The sequence below is a fragment of the Convolutriloba macropyga genome, unplaced genomic scaffold, assembly GCF_964194025.1.
Source record: "Convolutriloba macropyga unplaced genomic scaffold, txConMacr16.3 SCAFFOLD_4476, whole genome shotgun sequence".
Lineage (NCBI taxonomy): Eukaryota > Metazoa > Xenacoelomorpha > Acoela > Convolutidae > Convolutriloba > Convolutriloba macropyga.
Window position 1 is genome coordinate 2501 of NW_027450102.1, and position 18970 is coordinate 21470.

At 36.6% G+C, this 18970-nt stretch overlaps 1 protein-coding gene across 1 annotated transcript in view; it reads right to left on the reverse strand.

The window, feature by feature from the left end:
- LOC142355602 (uncharacterized) overlaps positions 1 to 13956 on the reverse strand; it is a 14975-nt gene extending 1019 nt beyond the window's left edge. Inside the window, exons 1-2 of the mRNA XM_075407710.1 lie at positions 13909 to 13956; positions 9508 to 9661 (exon numbers count right to left, since the gene is read on the reverse strand). Coding sequence (XP_075263825.1) covers positions 9508 to 9661; positions 13909 to 13956 — 202 coding nt within the window. The remainder of the gene's footprint in view (positions 1 to 9507; positions 9662 to 13908) is intronic.
- Between the last annotated feature and the right edge of the window lie 5014 nt (positions 13957 to 18970).

Here is an 18970-nt window from a genome sequence, read left to right on the forward strand (position 1 = left end):
AAAAAGCAAAACATCGAGTTTTGAGTGAAGCCAACTTTCTAATTGGAATGATAATTGAGAGCATGACAAAAAATAAAACTATTTCTGAAACGGAGGCGAAATTTTCCCGCAAACTTTTCTCCCAACAAAACCCATGAACGTCAAAAACCCCATAAAAGTCAAAAAATGAACGAAATTCATCATAAGCTTAGTGTTATAAAAATATTACTTTCTCTTATGAAACATGATTTCATCCAAGGATGTTTATTTCAGTGACTGGAAATGAATACTTCAATAAAATACTAATTATTTACATGAAAGTAATTGAACGAAAAAGCGCCTGATTGAGTTGTCTCTAAATGAGAGGCACAAGTCGAATCGAATTGTGAAATTGTTCTGTCCATAATAATCAAAAACTTTCTGCGAATATATTTACAACACTACTGACTTCCTGAAAACATGAGTACTAACTTGTGTGTAACTTTTTGAAACACGAAAGCTCTGATTTTACTTTACATAAACATATGTGTTGACTTTGAGCGTCTATTTACCCTATTTTAAAACTGGCCTAACAACAGTTTTTTACTATAATTAAACTTTATCACTACTATACAAGAATAAGAACTGCAACAAACAATTCTAGATTTTAAAAAAATAAATAATTTTTTTTTCATCAAATTAAGCGCGTTTTCTGCTTTAGAAAATCCAATTTTTTTTATTTTGGATGACAGCAGCAGCAATGGCTGCGAATTGAGTTGAAGCAATGCGAAGTTAAACAACGGTTAACTCTGATTCGCTTAGTAAATTATTTTTGGCAGTTTTCTCATTTTCAGAGCCAGGAGGCCCGTATTTTGATACATTTTTTTACATGACAATTGCTTCGATTTGCTCTCGAATGGCAGGAGAGGTGTTGACTTTAGTTTTACCTAGCTGAAGCACAGGTAGGCTGGCCTCAAATGGTGATGACAATTAGATTGCGGTAGGGGTGTAGAGGGGGAGCTCAAAACGGCACTTTATACCATCAAAACCTGACTCTTCATGTGATCTTCAGCAGTTTTGTTGAGCTCTACACTAAGAGCTTATTACAACCCTTAGAGAGCTGATCAGAACCTTAATACCCAACGGGTTCATTCGTTAATCCCATTATCGAAGAGCAAATCGCCCAATCAAAAATTTTTCGAAATTAATTTAGCTAAAAATTCAAAACATAACCAGCAAACGTCGGACAAATTGCTCTCTAACGACCAGCAAGCAGTTGGCTTCATCAGTAACTGGCTATAGATTAGTGAGGCTAGCTTTAGTTTTATTGGAGGCGCGTGAGTGACGTGAGCGCAGCGGGGGATGTACCAGGGTGAGGCAGGGGTGGGGGAATTTAGAGGGGCAATGGTGAGGGTTGTCAAATTCTAAGAACCGCTCTTCTCTCCATGTGTATACTTCTCCAAAACAATTTCTGTAAACCTCATACTAGGAGACTTGTGAGTTGAAAAGCTCGAAGAGAACTTAATAACCCCTGGGCGCTGCCTCTTTATCTCGTTTATGACGATGAAAAGTCAAATGTGTCCGACAAAAATTTGGTCCAGCGAAAAATTGCATAAAAAGGCCCCAGGAGTAATATAATTGCTATAATCCTCGTTTGAGAGCAATTAAAAAAAAATCGAGCTAAAATTTTTCGGTAAATAAGAGTATATCCCTACACGTTTACAATAATTGTTCCAATTTTCCTGTGAGAGAAATTTCTCTTCACAAAGTGAAAGTTATCAAGAACCACGTTTCATTGGACAAAAAATTCCGGCAGTTGTTCTGTTATTATAGTTTAAAAAACAAAAAAAGAGACAAAAACTTGAAGAAATCAATAATCACCATCTGAAATTTGGCAAACAGAATTGTTTTATTGCATTCTTTATTTTTCTGTCAAATTGTGAATTACATTTTCGTCAATCAAATATTATTTTTTTAACCTTGAGATGAAATAAGTCTACCGAGTTCCGAAGTGAATTATAATGCGTTATCAAAGCCGTTGTGTCCTCTTCATTGTCAATTTTGAAAACAAATTTCATAATTACTTTAAGCATTTTTTCTGCTCTTCTTTTACTATATATAACCGACGAAAAATAACCGGCTAATTAATCTCGAACAGTCTTCTACAATAGCTAGCAGCGGCTTAGGGAGGATAGTTTTAGATAAATGCATGCGCGAGCTGATCATGGGGTACGGTGATCATCAGTGGGAGGAGTGGGGGATGGTTTGTAGTGAGTGCGTGTGGGGCGACTATGCGGGGCAAGAGGTGGATTGAGATCTGGTCGGAAGCGAGTTGTCTTGTTCTAAGAACTGCACTTCACAACATGATTTCTTAATTCTCAAACTGCTCCGGTGACCGCATAGCTAGATATTTAGAGACTAGTGACCCGTATGGTCATAAGAGAACTAAATGCCTTTCTGAGGCTACGTGTTTATGTTTTTCTTTCAAGCAAAAAACTGGATGAAAAAGACCGCAAGTCTAATATAATAGCTACAAATTTTGTTTGAGAGCAATCAAACATTTCTATATCAGCAATTAACTATTTCCTCTGTCATACAGATTTCGTTACTGTATTCGGAGTGAAATAGCGGTGCCAAAGTACAGGATTTATTGTTCTTAATTATTCGCTAATTCGCGGAGCCAATTCACTATTAATTTTGAAATGTGAAAATCCGTTTTTCTGAGTGCTAAATATGCGTGCAATTAGCGGCACGATTTTAGCTCTAGTTCATAGATTCGTTTTTGGCTTAGCAAAGTAAGGCTTAAAATTGTTTGAGTACAATTTAGTGTTTGGCGGAGCGGATTTGAGAATAAAGAGAGGCAACTAAACTTACGGAATTACGAATTGAGCAGAATGAGGAAATCAAAATTAACTAAATTTGATCAACAATTTGATCACATCAAAATATCTCCAAACGCGGCAACACAAATCACAAGACTACATGAACAGACAGGGTTTTCAGACAAAAATTGTAAACAAATTAAATAAACGTGAAATATGAAGATTTGATCTTCAAACAGGAAATTGACAATGAAATTAGAACAAAATGAACTAAATTAAAATAACTTAAAATTAAACAGATTTGGTGTACCCAAATCCATAGCCCCTTTTAATACAATGTCATACTATACCACATTTCCCCCTCGGAAAAAATAAACGACGATGTGGTTTATCAGAAAATTAATAACATATTTACTGGTTACTATAAATAATAATCTAATGTTTTTTGCAAGTTTTAATCTGAATCACTTTCATATAGTCTCTCAGCTTCTCCGACTGTCATGGACGTTTCTGGCCCCTCGTAATTTGGCCCCTGAGAATATTCTTCTACTGTATAGTCTGTTTCCACATCTTGGCTCTGAGCTGCGGCTTTCTTGATTGAAGATACAATCGACATATTTTGAATTTGAGTCTGTTTAATTAGCTGCCTTCTTTTGTTTTGTGAAGGAGCTGTAGACGAGGAAGTTGTTGGAGGGCATGTTTGGACAGACGCTAATGATTCGTCTGATTCCGTAATTGACAGAGAAGATCTTTTCATTTTTGATAATGGCTACATTGCTGCAGTTGCTTTGGTAGCGGCTTTCCTTTTTGGCCCCGATGGTGGCTCCGCAATTACAAATGATGTCAATAGAAGCTCCATTGGCGGCAAGAAATCACTTAGATTTTCTGAGGGTGGCTGTGGCGGTGCTGGTACTACTGTTCTTTTGGGTTTTGTCCGCATTCTCACTCTTAGTGCTCTCGTGACGTTAGAATGAATGGATGATACAACACTGGCATCGTCGGCGATCTTTCTATTTTTCATTCTCTTGTTTCCCTCTAACTACTTCCTTGCCTCTCTCGCATGTTGGTTTATTAGATCTTTCGTTATTTTCCCGAAGGGTACTTTCGACCTCCTATTTGCGTAAGTTTGGAGTTCTGTTTGGCGCTCTGCCTTTGTCCCAAATTTCGCCAAATCGGAGTTGCGGATAGTGACTTCTCTTTTTCCTGGTTCTTTTATGACGGAGGTATATGCATCCGTCTTGACGACTGACGAACCAGGTGCCAAGACCTCATAAAGCCCATCAAGACTTTTCTTCGACCTTTTGGTCCTCGTTTTTTTCTTGGCTAATTTGACTGATAAAGAAGTCTCTGTCCGTGGCACTGGCAGACCAACATCAGGATGAGTGATCAATCTAGACTTTTTCTCTGGGTCAGCGTTCTTTCTTCGGGCCGCATCTTTGCTCAGTTTGTCCCTGTTATGTTCCAATTCTGTGTCGCTTCCTGCGTCTACATCACAATTTTCTTCAGAACTTAGTTCCTCTCAACGGACTGTCTCCAAATCGATTGTGACACAGGGATTGCACTTTGATGTTTTTGATATTATGTCCCGATGCATGTATGGCCACCATTCATGTGTCGCCATATCTGTCATTCCCCAGCTGCTTGGGTGTGTTGCGTGAATTGCCTCCACGTAGGCTTCTTTGATCGAGTTTGGTATAGCTATCCTGTCATCGATGCACACACATCCGTTCTTGACGTGCATGTCCTTCCAAAAAGTATGAATGTACGGCGAAATCTGCTTGCATCTATCCTCATTTTCCGTCAGAATGCAGTCTCTTATCTCTTTGAGGATCGCGTCCTTGGTAGTCAGGCTGGCCATTAGAGTGCTTGAAAAGATTTTGGACAGCGCAAAATTGAAGGCATCTGTGTAAAGATTATCAGTAGATGGCGAGGTGACCGTTGTGGTATCGGTATTGGGAGTTGAGGGTGTTGCTTGCACTGCGGGAGCCGTTGATAGACCTGCCTCGTCCGCGAATCTGACCTCTGAGGGTGTTGAGCGCTTTACTTGCATTAGGGTTTCGTCGTCAAAGTTGGACATCATGAGTACACATTGAAATTTGTTTGCGATTTGTTGGAAATTTTTCACATTATTGGGCAACTGTTTTGTAGAACGATTCAAGGCAAAAAGCGAGTGTGGAATTTCGGTTGTCTTGATTTGGATATTAGAATTTAAGCAAATTGGTGCTAATTTGCTAATTGTATTATCATTTTTCGTAATCGCAGAATATTCTGAATTTCGCGGCGCGAATTCACTGCCTAATTTGTTAATGGAATTTGGGGTATTTGAGCCTGGTTTTAGAAGTGGATTTCGCGCTGCAAAATTGATGTAATTCTCTGCATTTAATAAGAGGCGTTTCGCGCAGCGCTTAATCACATCCAATTTAGCAACTATGAATTGTTCGTCATATGCAGATATGTTAACAGCTTTTTGTTTTGGGTCGCGAGAGATATAGTCAACAAGTCCCATTTTTGAACCAAGAGGAAAATCGATCGCAAAATGAAAAGGTAGTAGTCTATCTACCCAACGTGTTTTTCGACAATTGTAGGATTTATTAGTTCTATTTTCTTTCATGATCGAAAGTAAAGCTCTATGATCAGTTATTACGAAGAATGGTTTGCCATATAAATAATATTTGAAATGTTCAATAGACCAAACATTACCCAACAACTTGAGTTCATTGATGCTATATCTATCTTCTACAGAATTCAAAAATCGCGATGCAGAAGCCACGGTGTGCCAACCGTTTGGTGTTCGTTGTTCTAATGCACAACCCAAAACTTTACGTGAAGCGTCGCATTTTATACGTGTTTTTAGTTCCGGGTTAAACTGCTTATTTTCGGTTGTTTCAGCAATCTTCGCTTTTATCAATTTGAATTGTTCTTCGTGTTCATCCGTCCATATAAATTTTGCATTTTTCTTAAGTAGTGGTCTAAGTGAATAACATAATTGCGACAGATTAGGAATAAATTTGCCCAGATGATGAACTGATCCCATAAAAGATCGGAGTTTTTTGAGATTTGTAGGCAAAGATATTTTTTCGATTGCATCTGCTTTTTTCGATAATGGTGTTATGCCTCTTTGAGTGATGCTATGTCCAAGCCATTCAATTTTATCTTTTGCAAAATGACATTTTGCGAGATTGATTCGAAGGTTTTCTTGATCTAATTTCATCAAACATTTCCGAACAAGATTAAGATCTTGTTCAATTCCACCTCTACTTACTATCAGTATATCGTCCAAAAAAAGAATGTATTATTTAGGCCGGCGAGTGTACAATCAATTGCTTTTTGAAATTCGGCTGGCATATCCGTTAGACCGTAAAACCCCGTTTTGAAACAATAAGTGCCGGTCATATCTCCGCTTACGAGATTAAAACTACATTGGTGGGCCGTATCACTGTGTAAATTTATTGACTACACGCGTACTGCAATTCGAGTGTCGTGAAATAAGCTGTCTCCAGCGGCGCGGTTGACAGTGTTTGTGAAATCGTTTGAATTAGCGAATCGATATTTGGCATCTGATATTTGTTTTTGTGGATAGCTTTATTCAGGATTTCGATATATGTATTCAGGTTAATTTTTCGATATGTCCTTCATTTAACAATTTTTCAAGTTTGATTTTTACTTTTGGTTGAATATGAATTGGTCCCTTTTTCCCTTTTCGATGCTTGACTCGATAATTTCTGTGAAATCTTGAATTGACTGTATGGTGTTTCGATTTTCCTATTCGTGATATTAGATCAGGAAATTCTTTTGCCAGCGATTCTTTTTATTGCACAAGGTGTTTCTATGTTGTAGAGTTCTATATTTGGGCAAGGCTTTGTGAGATTGTTATACCCAGTTGATCAAAAAAATCTCGTCATAGAATAGGTCTAAATCCGTCTGCTACTACCGTGATTTTTGCTTTTGAATTATCCAATCATTACAGCGAGCTGGTATTTTAAGATTTCCTAGAGTTTCGGCTATAATGTTCGAAAAATACTTTATTCGAGTGGTTTTTCTCAGACCATTGTGATTGCGCACAAATAAGCATTATTTCCCTGGCGGGTGACATATTGATAATAGTACAACCACAACCAGAATGGAGGAGTAAATGACAGTCTGTATTTCCAATTGTTATTGTCATATTTTGCAGTGCAATAGGCAGTGTGCTAACATTTTCTACTGTTGCTACTTAATTATTGTCCAAAGAATCGTAGTCAGAATGGAATTGTTCATTATAGTTTATATAATTAACATTTTGATTTTCAGAATGGGTGTTTTGTTCTGTAGTTTCAGCTTTTTCTACATTACTGATGCGATTACCTTGACGAGAATTTCGCGAATTATTTAACTTTTTCCGACATAACTTGGCGAAATGGTTGAGCAAACCAAAATGATTGCATTTTTTACCCATAGCAGTGCAAACCTGGCGATGTGTTGTAGTCCAAACCTGACCATATCCTCTACACTGACCAATCGTTGCTCGATAGACTGCTACTCTGCCTGACTGATTTCCGCGTGCACCCGCGCCGCGAAATCTATTCAAAGAGTGTATAGCATTTATCGTACTACCAGCTGCGCTCTTATTGTTGTTTGAGGAAATTCTCTGTTGATTTTGATGTCCCATTTCCATGTTTACAGCTATACTAAGTGCTTTTTCCGGGTCAACTGTGTCGCGAAGGAGCTTGCGTTGGAAGTCGTCGTCCAACATGCTTGTGATGAAGATGTCTCTGACTATTACCTCTACTCGATTTTCGAAGTCGCAATTTTCCGCCAATTCTTTCAAAATACTGTAGAAATGTTCGACTGCTTCGCCTTTCTTCTGCTTTCTTGAGAAAAACACATAGCGATCAAAGGTGATATTTCTAGGACAAATAAAAGCTATCTCAATCATTTCCCAGAGCTACTTTTCCCATCTTATAGGAGGATCCGAAGTTGGTCATTCCCAAAATGGCTCTATCGACAGCGGTGTTTTTCGAGGCTCGCGAGCTGACTGCGCCATGTCATACAGATTTCGTTACTGTATTGGGAGTGAAATAGCGGTGCCAAAGTACAGGATTTATTGTTCTTAATTATCCGCTAATTCGCGGAGCGAATTCACAATTAATTTTGAAATGTGAAAATCCGTTTTTCTGAGTGCTAAATATGCGTGCAATTGGCGGCACGATTTTAGCTCTAGTTCATAGATTTGTATTTCGCTTAGCAAAATAAAGCCTAAATTTGTTTGAGTATAATTTAATGTTTGGCGGAGCGGATTTGAGAATAAAGAGAGGCAACTAAACTTACGAATTGCGAATTGAGCAGAATGAGGAAATCAAAATTAACTAAATTTGATCAACAATTTGATCACATCAAAATATCTCCAAACGCGGCAACTCAAATCACAAGATTACATGAACAGACAGGGTGTTCAGACAAAAATTTTAAACAAATTAAATAAACGGGAAATATGAAGATTTGATCTTCAAACAGGAAATTGACAATGAAATTATAACTAATTGATAAACAAAATGAATAAATTAAAATAACTTAAAATTAAACAGATTTGGTGTACCCAAAACAATAGCCCCTTTTTAATACAATGTCATACTGTACCACATCCTCTTCAAAAATTTCATCTTTTTTCCTTTTCTAAAATTGATCCCCGAAATGTTTTCACTAAACACTGCTATTTTTTAATATGGTTCAAATTAAATGAGACAGCTGCCCATTCTAAATCCTTTCAGCCTTTTATAATCAGTTTTCTGACTAACTATACCGCTTTATTGTAGATATAGGGCTATGCTATGTTAGCGTTGTTCAAAAGCATTTTATTTTCTGATTGACGAACTGATGAGATAAAAAAGTTGTTTCTACTATGCTTTAAAATGAACACAATGTTTTTTCCCTTTGGGCCCAATTGCGTGTTTCGGATACTACTTCAATGAAATACAAGCAATTTTTTCTGAGATTTTTCTTAGATTTTTTTCTTAGATTTTCACCGTAGATTTTTCTCTTAGACTTTTTTCTTAGATTTTTCTTAGATTAGAGTAATTTTTTCTTTGTGTTTTTGTCTTACCTTGTTTGGTCTCACCCATCCTCAGAAATTTTTCCATCTGTGCACAGTAATTTTGGGTCAATGTAAGAGTTTGGCGTCTAATTCATAATCTTTGCGTGGTCAGTTTACGCAAAAAGCAAATTTCAATTAATTATGCGTTTTTGGAATGGAGTGACCAAAACGTGTCCCACTTTTTTCACGATTCAAATAGCGTTTTCGATAATGGAATTTAGTTACCCAAAACATGGAAACATGATTTTATGCCGTGGAAAGAGCTTACATTTCGCCTCGACTGTTCACGGTAAAAATTAACTGTTTTGAGCATGTAATTAGACTAAAATTTATTGCCAATTTTTTTTAGTAATTAATTGCGACCCAATTCAAAGACTCAATTGTTCTTGTGAACAGTGCTATGGGTAATTGTAAAAACGCTCATTGTCTTCCTAATCCACTAATTGTATCGAGAAGGAATTTTTTGAAATTAATCATCAACTAGGTTTCCTTTCATTTTTGTAATTAGAAACACTAACCGTGAGAAAAGGTGAGGTGGAAATGATTTAATTACAGTCCGGTAGCCAAGTACTTATGGCGTAGAAATGAGTGACGAAAGATTGTCCCTAGTTTTCACGCCAGCCCGAAAACACGCTCAATAACTCAATAACTTAGTACCTCTGCGCCTGCGTCGAACTGTTGATGATTTTGTTTGATTTCTCATTGCAATTTCCTCAATTACATCTGGTGTTTCAGCTAATGGTAGCGTTTCGGGTCTCACGCGGTGCGGTCGTGACGTCATTATGGTATCCGTCACCTTGTCATCAACTTGCTAAAACGTTTGACATATTTACCCATAAATCTAGCCATTTAAAGGAGCAAACTCTATAAAAAACAAGCACTGTCAAAAGCAGACATCAAATGTTCGGAATTTCAGGTTGTAAATATTTTTTAATTACTGTTTTGATTTTAAGCATGTCTTGATTTTCCTGTCATTCAATTGCCAATGATGCGCTGTTCAGTTTGCTTTCTTGCGCTGTCTGCAAATTAAAACTGCATCAACAAAATTTATGTCAAATTTGAAGTTTTCACGATTTTGTAAGTTGGTGCATGAATGCTAGGACTATAAATTATTGTTATTAAGTTGTTGAGAAACCAATTTTTGTTTGGTTCTAGATGGAGAGTTCTCCGATCAAATTGAATTTGTTTTTCTTCTGTTACTGCACCAAGTTCTGCAATTAAATGATGATCTGGTTATGATTGATACCCATTTCTGCTGTGTAGCTATTGCATTTTTGTCGTTTTCTACTTTTAAAAAAATTGTACTTTTTTCATTTTTTTGTTGAAATTAACATTAACCTTCTAAAAACTCACACTGTCAGCACGACCACATTTTTCACTAACTTTTCACCTTATTGAGACATAAAATAAAAGCAGTAAAGCTTAGAAACGAGACGTGAAAACTTCATCAAAATGTTTGAAAGATAAGTAATAAAGAATAGAGAAACAATAGTAATTTTACTTCACGGCGTGAAGCAGTTAAAAATTATTAGCTTTAAATCAGACACATCAAGGTTTTATCGATATATTTTCAACCACAGACATGGAGGTATCTTTTTTGGCCTGTTTAAGCCTAATATCTCATTAAGCGGCTGCTGATGCCGTTATTAGAGCCTTATTGCAGGTACGAAGCAAAAACAAAACTAAAAACTAGCATTAAACATTGCTGATTATTAAATTGACTTCTACTGTAAACTGGGGAAGTGTTGATGGATATGATTTTCTAGTAGATCCGATTGCGTTGCGAACGCTATTTTAACAATTAGAGAGAGAAAGAGTTTGCGTCGCGTTTGCTACTTCTGGTTAGTCGATTTAGAATTTACTTACTACAAGTGTCTAACTTCTTGTCACTATTTTAAAGAGCAGTTGACTAAGTTGGAATTAGCAACTGAGTTGTACCAACGAAACGAGTAGAAAGAAAATATTTACAGATTAAATGGCAAAAAGCAAATGAAAATGATCTTAAGTTGATCATCAGGAACAGCAGGAAATAGAGAAATGTTTATAACGTGAATAGACAGTTTCTTGTCCACTAATTGAACATTTTAATTGCAGAGCAAAATAAGAACTGAATTGAAATTAAGGTTTAAATTGAACTGTATACGGTATTGGATATTGCAAGGAATTATAATGTAGTGAAAAAATCAAAAAACTTAGCAATCAATCACCAGTTACATAGTAAAATTATATCAATTTAATACGTAAACATAAAATGCTTTTGGAGTTTCAATGAAGTTTTAATGAGACTGGTCATCATCACATCGTTCGGCCTCATAGAACGTCATTTCTCTCTCTGTCCGATTGTTTAGGTGTGAATTGCACCTCAATCTCTCATTTGGATTGCGAGGAGAGCAAGTGCTACTAAATGATACATTTCTATCCTTTATTGGGTCCTTGTATCCTTGTGCATTTTGAATGTTTTAAAATATTGTCTGTGTTTGCTGACTTTGGGACTTTTGGTTGCTAGATTTCTTTTTTTGACCATCACATCGTCTAACAGATGACTATTCAAAGTCTGAGGTGCCACTTGTGAGTGCCGTTCGTTTGATTTTTTGCAATATATTGGTCAATTGGGGATGATGACGAAGTTGGCGGTTGTGTTGGTGGCGCAGGAATCGGTTGTTGACGGCTAAAGTGGATGCTTCTTGTTAAATCTGGCATACCTTTGAAAAAGTGGTCATATTTGTTTCTTTTCGGGGATTCTCATCTTCATTGCGCGAGCAACATTGCTTGTAGTGCAAATGCAGGAACGGGACGTATAAACAAAAACGATATCATCTGCTTAATTTTTCATCTTTTGATTTTTTTTAATGCCTACATTTTTTTCTCAATAGGTCCCTCTTATGATTTAATATCTTTTCTTTGAGGCGATTTTTGTCTTTGTGGGACGTCTGTCCAGCTATTTGTGCAAAGTTGTGGATCATTCCTCTTTTGTCCCAATTTTCCCACTGTACAATTTTTTGAATCCCTCTTCTGCTTTGTTAGGTTCCTTGATCATGCTAGTTGTAGGGCTCATCTTGCCGACTCTGCTGCTGGGTGCGAATACTTTAATAATCCGTCTAATTTCATTTTTTGACTTTTATTTGCGTTAATCTTCCTCACTATCTCTACTTGCACGCTCAGTTCCGTTCATAGTAATGGACGTGAAATTCCTTCTGATCACATAAGACAATTTGAACTGTCCTGCATATTTTCTTGTTCATGGGCATTTGCATTTGCGAAGCAAATAAACTTGTCAACTTCCAGATCACTAGACATGCCAGTATTTGTCCATTGTTCATCGGCGAGATACGAACGTCCACGTATCATATGTTCGTCTATATAATGTTGAGTTATTTCATTATAACTAAGGTGTTTACTGTCTGGTTTAGTTGTTATATTAGAGGTTTCGTGCATGCTAATTTTTTTTAGGGTTTGAATAAAACGTTCAAGTTCGATTGCCCTATGATCCTTTGCAGGTGAATAAATAGGTTCAATATCATTTTCTGTGCACAAACCTAAATATTTTTTATCGTCAAACACTTAGCTTGCTCTAATCTATTAGATCTTGGAGCTCCGTAATTATATCTGTATGTACTGAGGAATTCATTGACATTCGAGAGGAATGCATTGTGTACTAATTCTCTTGTGGGGTACTTAGAAAACCTATCAATAGCAATTAAATTATTTTTCTACTGCCTTGTCGCTTAGAATAGAGCTGCCGAATGTATTTGTTTTTCTTTGTTTGGTTTTTACTTTTAGTTAAAGGTGACTATTTGCTACGCTGAATCACTGCTTTTAAAATCTTAATAATGTCAGTGCTTGATTTGTACTCACTAGTTTTGCTTGAATATAGCAATGATTAAACGGCTACCAAAATTTTTTGGGCCAGAGAGAGCATTGCAAAACTGCCTGGTTGGGTGGAGTGCATCGTCCAGACAAAAGCATCCATTCATTACACTCATGTCCCTCCAAAATGAGTATATATATAGCAACTGAACTCATTGAGGCGGGCTTCGTGATTGCGTAGCCCTGAGTCTGTGACCTCATTCAAGATTGCTTCCTTCCAGTGAGTATTGCGAGGAGCATTTTACTGAATATCTTATTAGTTTTGTCTGCGACACGTTGGTTTTTAGCGTCGAGGGTGTTCGTTGAGGTCGTAGTATCGATACCGGAGGTGTCATTGGTCCCAAAACTTGTGTTTGTATGGGAGTTATCGGATAGTAGGACTCTAATTCGAGTTGGAGTATATCTTTGCTGATTTTCTTTGAGGCTTTTTCGATTGTGGTGATTTTGATTTTGATTTTGATTTTGAGTGATTATTTATACAAGGGTTATAGGAAAAAAGCGAGAAACATTTGGTTACTTTGTAATTAAAGTAGGAAAATTTAGTTTACGCGCTCATTTAGGTTATTTGGTAGTGATTTGTTGACTTGGTGTCAATTATGGTGCTTAATGGGCTGAATTGTTCAGATTGTTCACATTCTTTAACGTCTGAATTTTGCAAGGCGTTTGCACTCAAAATTTTAATGGAATGTGATTTATCTGAAGGTTTGATTTGTAGTGCGAATTCATTTTGTGATCGTGGTAATGGAATTTGCGATATGATTGACGTATGTGTGATATGTATAATGCTGTTTTTGGAGGGGTGAATTGCGTTGCGATTGACAAGAAAGACCTTTGCAAAACTATTGCTTGTTATGCTGAATACTCTACCAGAGTCAATCATTGATATCAAGTAGATGCCAACAAATTGAATTTTTGCGGTAGGAGGCTCTAGATTGTTTAGTATTTCGCCTAAAGTGGCTTCGACATAGTTATCTGAGTCGCTTTCATTTGTATAATTGTACAACTGTTCGTCTAGTCCTCTATGGCTATAAATGTAATTGACCAATTCTTCATCGTCACTTTTCTCCGGGGTTGTTTCAATTTGGTTGACATTAGTTTGTTGTGGTGGAAGTGTTTAGGGTTTTGTCCCTTTTGGTTTTCTGCACATCTACGCAAAATGTTTTAGAATTTCACGGTTGTTGCATTTGTTACCTTTTGCACGGCAATTCTGTCTGTGATTGTTGTTCCAACAATGTCCATTGTTACGGCAGTTATTTTTGGTTTCAGTTATTGTTGGAGGCATTCTCATTGGGATTGTAATTTTTCCGTTGTTGTTTTGTGGTTTTAACCTCGGTAGTTTTTGACAACTTTTAACGATTGACTATTGCTGTTGTTCTAGTTTTGATTGATTTCCCGTTGGTTTAGTGCACCCATTTCCACATGGTTGGCTATTTCTAAAGCTTTAGCAGGTCTTACCGTTTCTTGGAGGAGCTTCCTTTGCGTCCCATAGTCCAAAAGTTTTAGGATGTAATTGTCACGGATGAGCGTAGTCTCTCCATCACCTAGATTTCAATTTTTTGTTTTCTCGGTAAGAGGTTGGCAAAAACTTCAACAGACTCACCTTTCTGTTGTTGAGAAGAGAAAAAGACAAATCTTTCGTATGTTATCTGGCGTACTTTGATGAAAGAGTCGCCCATGGCGTTTGTCATTGGTTCTTTTTGATTAGCAAATGCTGTTGGTTAATTTTGGAGTTCCGGGGTTCTTCGATCCCTTTACAAAGATATAGGAGACGTAGATTCTGGTCGCAAGTCTCCCACGGTTTGTCTCCACTGAGAACTCCAAAGTTGCCAATTTTCTTACAGCTGTTTTGCCAATTGGCCTTGAGCTGTTGATTTCGTACTTTGCGGTCACTATCTGTTGCGTGTGTATGATTTTCAATGGGTTCTTCATAGACTTGTTCAAGCGGATGAGCAGCCCCTGCAGATGGGCATTCAAAAGAATTTTCAGTTGAATCACCTCTTTTGCTAGAATTGCAAATTTCCACTGCTGTGTCCACTTTTCCCATGATAGAAGAGGAGTGAATGTAACTTTCTACCAAAATGCATTGATATGATTTTCGGGAGTCTTTTGCTGACTGCGCCATGTTAAGTGATATAATTTTCTAGTAGATATAATTGCGCTGCGAATACCATCTTTACAATTAGAGAGAGAGAGAGAGAGTTTGCTTCGGGTTAGCCACTTCTAGTTTGTCGATTTAGAATTTACTACAAGTGTAGCAAGATAACGCGTCGCGATTGATTACTTAGACTTCTTGTCACTGGTTTAAAGAGCAGTTGACTGATTTGGAATTAACAACTATTAATTGACGTCAAAATATGAGCTGAATTAAAATTAGTGTTACAATTGAACTAAAAACGGTATTGGATTTTGTTCCAATATCCTATCCGTATGATAGCCAGCCATGTTGTGTTCCAGTCCCAATTTTTTGTCTGATCAGACCTTCCAGACCGAAATTATCTCTGATCACACTTTCCAGAGGGAAATTAACAATGATCGGACTTTCCAGACTAAGATACCTCTGATCAGATATTCCAGACACAAAGGGTCTCTGATCAGATTTTTCAGAACGATGACGTTCTGATTAGAAGTTCTTCAGACCATGGTCCAGACTCGAGTTCAGACCATTGTCCACACCTTAATCAGACTATGATCAGACTCAAGTGCGCTCGAAGAGGTTACGATCAAACCCAGTTGCTCTTGAAGCACTTATGGTCAGACACAGTTGCGCTTGCAGCCATTTATGATGAGAGAGAAGCGCGCTCGAAACCGGTTCTGATCAGACTCAAGAGCGCTCGAAATAGTCTGGTCATTTGAAAAAATTACTTATCAACAAACCTTTTAATTTTGCCATGACATATTCATTTAATAAAAACTGATGTTTGCAGAATTTAGTTCATCTGAATAAAATTCAGTTATAAAAATATTGCTAACGAAAACGAAACCCAACTGTTATTGGGAACAAATTTTATTTAGTGTACCGTTTAGTTTATTTTTCTGACTCAATGGATGAGTTTAGACAGCTTTCCATAATAAACATCGTGGTCTCCAGTTGATCAAAACTTTCTCTGAAGGGGACCGGCCTTCTGATCCTTTTCTGAAGAAGACTCCTTTTCTGATCAGAGCTATTGGACTTTAGACGAGTCTCTGATCAGAACGCCGCTTTATTGTTGCCTCTTGGCAGAGTCAACATCTCTCAGTAAAAAAAAACAAAAACTGAAAAAATAAGGCTCTCGAAATGGTCCCGGATCAGATCCAATTGCATTCGAAAACATTTCTGATCATACCTAAGTGCGCTCGAAGAGGTTATGATCAGACCCAATTGCGCTCGAATCCGCCTATGATCAGACTTTTCAGACCAAATTGACCTCTGATCAGACCATCCCCAGACCAACGTCCAGACAGTAGTGCGCTCGGACTAGACCCTGTAATATTGATCTGGAAACACACGGGTGTGCGCTCGACTGGGTTTGATCATAAACCAATTTGAGTCTGGACCTCAACCTAAGATTATTGCGTTCAACTGCTCGACTTTTGAACTGTGAAGGAATTATATAACTCAAACAACAAAAACTGTTCAACTGGAAAATGGATCCCGCTGTCTACTTTGTCATCCATACATTGCCGTTCGTGCCAATCGCTGAAGGTCTGCTATTTACGATGTCATCCGAACCACCATTTTTTGTATTTGACATTTTTATTGTCTAAGTTTTCATTATGCTGTGAACCTTCGATCAGAAAACATTTCTAATTGCTTTGCATTCGTTTGCTATACATCCAAAATTTTGAATTTTGATGACCTTTTTCATAATAGTGAGCATGCTATTAGTTGAGTTTCAGACCACTTTTTTTGACTGGCATTCTTTGCAATTAAAATCGGATAGACAATATTTACATCAAAGTTTCATTTTTTGCAATCATGCGGAGGCTGCTGCATGAAAACTTCTATCAATGATTGTGATTGAGTGCTCTTTTCGGATGCAAAAGTTCGCTAACGCAACATATATCAATTTGAATACGTTTGTTTTGTATTACTGCAAACTTCTGCGGTTTAATGTTGATCTGGTTGCGATTTATCACTGAATTTGGTTGTGCGGCATTGATTTGTTTTTATCGTTTGCTACTTTTATTTTCAATATAACCTTAATTTTCTAATTTTCCAAGTATCTTCCACGCCACAAGTTTTTATTTCGAGAAACTGCACCTAAGTGAGGTAAAAAATTATAACTGAAGGATGAGATGCCTGGAGACGAGATAGGAAAACATCGTCAAAAAATAGAAAGATAAAAGGCCACTAACAGAGAAACAAGGAAAAGTTTGGGTATCCTCGCTAAAGCTCCAGAACGCGAAAAAGGGGAAATATAAGCGACTAAAGTTTAATTGACACAAGTTTAACCAATAGTTGTAGAGGGATAAACATACCCGACTAACGTCGGACGAATTGCTCTCAAACAACCGACGAGCGGTTAACGTCAACAGCTAGCCACGGTTTAGTGTCCTCAGGGCGCTACCTCTTTAACCCGTTTCTGAATACGAAAGTCAAACGAGTCAGACGAAAAGTCGGCGAAGCAAAAAATTGCATAAAAAGACAAACAGGATTAATGTATTTGCTACAAATTGCTTTCGAGAGCAATTAACAATGGTTTCCTAAAAGTGCCTGTTATCATATATGATAAAAAACATTTCAACTATAACTCATTGATAATGAGGATCAGAAATGGTGACATTACTCCACATAACAGCAGCTGAAGTGAGGAATCGGAAAAAAAGAGAAAGAGATAAAACGTGAACGAGAAAGAGAAGGAAAGGAACTGCAACCGAAAGAGAGAAGGAGACAGGAATATCTTCCATGTTTGGATTCGACACTGCAACTTCTAGTTTTCTAAATTTGTTAATAAAAAAATCATATAGAAAAAGACCGAAAAAGGCAAATTAAAAGAAGTTTTGAACTCCGCAATAAAAAAATCAAAACCATTTTTTGTCTCGAAAGTTCTGTCCAGTAACCCGACTCCGAGACTTGAAAAGTTTTCTTGACCAGTAATGGTCGTTAAACTCAGAAAAGGACAAAAAAATATTGGAAAAAATTGCAAATTTTACCAAAATCTTGCTAAAATTCAAGACATTAATATCTTAAGAACCATTTCATTGTTTCAAGAGACTATTCAGTATCCCTGTTTCAAGCCTCATAAATAGTTTCTTTGGCTCATAAAGATACATAAGCTTGGAACTTAAAAATTTTCCAGTAATTTGAAAAGTTTGAATTTTATTACTTTAAAACCAAAAAGTTTTTGAATACTACCAAAACTGGAGTCATAAAATGGTTGATCACAATCCCATCAACTCTAGAAACTATGCAGCAGCTTATTATCAAACTTTGGAAGAGGTCCCAGGGCCTCTGTTGCCGGAAAAAAATCAAAAACATGGAAAAATTGCAAATATTTTTAAAGTTTGCTTAAACTCGTGATTTTAAATTCTTGAAGAATATTCCATTACAACTATAAACTATGCAGTAACATATTATCTAACCCTAGAGAAGTTCAGTGGCCCTTGAGGCTAGAAAAACTAAAAAAAGACAAAAAATTTCAAAAAAAATTCAAATTGCAAGTTTTAAAAAAAATTGCTAAAATTTGATATTAAAAAGTTGAAAATGAATCCATGACCAAAAAAATTTTTTTTCAATAACCTATTATCAAATAAGTTCCCCAGTTGAAGCTTTTTTGACCCTTGAGGCTCAAAAAGTCTGAATAATGACTATAAATGTTTAAAAATTGATTGGAAAAAATGGCAAACAAAATCAAAAATATGCTAAAATTCTTGATGTTTACATATTGCAAGACATTCGATTTCATCTAAAACTTTTACAAAACAAAAGTTTTTAAACAGTAGAGGAGGTTCCTTGGCTATTAAGTCTAAAAAAATCTAAAATACTCGAAAAAAGCAAGTTTTATCAAAAAATAGCTTAAAATTTGTGACATTAAAAAGTTGAAAAACTATTCCATTACCAAATTTGTCAGTAACTTTTATCAAACCGCATAGGATGTTTTCTGGCCCCTGGGTCTGGAAAATTCTAAAATTCTGAATAAGAAAAAATGTCAAAAAAATTGAAAAAATTGCACATTTTGACAAAAAAATGCTAAAATTCGTGATGGTAAAATGTTGAAAACATTACATTACCACTAGAAACTATGCAGTAACCTATTTTTAAAACCTTAAGGAG